Source organism: Pygoscelis adeliae, unplaced genomic scaffold (assembly GCF_000699105.1).
Source record: "Pygoscelis adeliae isolate BGI_AS28 unplaced genomic scaffold, ASM69910v1 Scaffold555, whole genome shotgun sequence".
In the NCBI taxonomy this organism is placed as follows: domain Eukaryota; kingdom Metazoa; phylum Chordata; class Aves; order Sphenisciformes; family Spheniscidae; genus Pygoscelis; species Pygoscelis adeliae.
The window spans coordinates 16,124-16,550 of NW_008824773.1; the positions used below are offsets into that span (position 1 = coordinate 16,124).

General features: G+C 60.4%; 1 protein-coding gene across 1 annotated transcript in view; it reads right to left on the reverse strand.

Annotated features, from left to right (window-relative positions):
- Positions 1-427, reverse strand: part of SMARCA4 (SWI/SNF related, matrix associated, actin dependent regulator of chromatin, subfamily a, member 4) — a gene marked incomplete at its 3' end in the record, with an annotated part of 18,061 nt that overhangs the window by 16,006 nt on the left and 1,628 nt on the right. The window contains 1 exon segment of the mRNA XM_009323828.1: positions 4-75. Coding sequence (XP_009322103.1) covers positions 4-75 — 72 coding nt within the window.

The window sequence follows — 427 nt, forward strand, 5'->3', positions numbered from 1 at the left end:
CGCCGGGGTGTTCCCCAGCGATTCCTGGGCGAACTCCCTGAGGGTCCGGAGGGGGCATGTTAGGCCCTCCTATACCTGCAGCAGGGCCAAAGAAAAGGCAAAGAGGGGAAAAAAAGAAGGAAAACAAAACAAAAACAAAACACATTAAGATGTTGGATCTTTGCGTGCGTCTACCAGGAGCTTACCCTTCCGCTTAGGAGAGCCTGACCAGCACGTACGCCTTTTTGCAAGCACGTAACCCCCCAGGTGTGCCCCGCTGGCCGGCAGAGACAGCGCCGGGGGGGGACGAATCAGCCCTCCCACACCCCAAACCGCCCGGAGGAGTCTCCCCGCCTCGCCGCTTCGCCAGCAGCCGGGTGGGATGAATCCGAAGTCCCAGCCCCTGGCAAGCTAACGGCCACGAATGGGATGGGCTACGACACGCGAA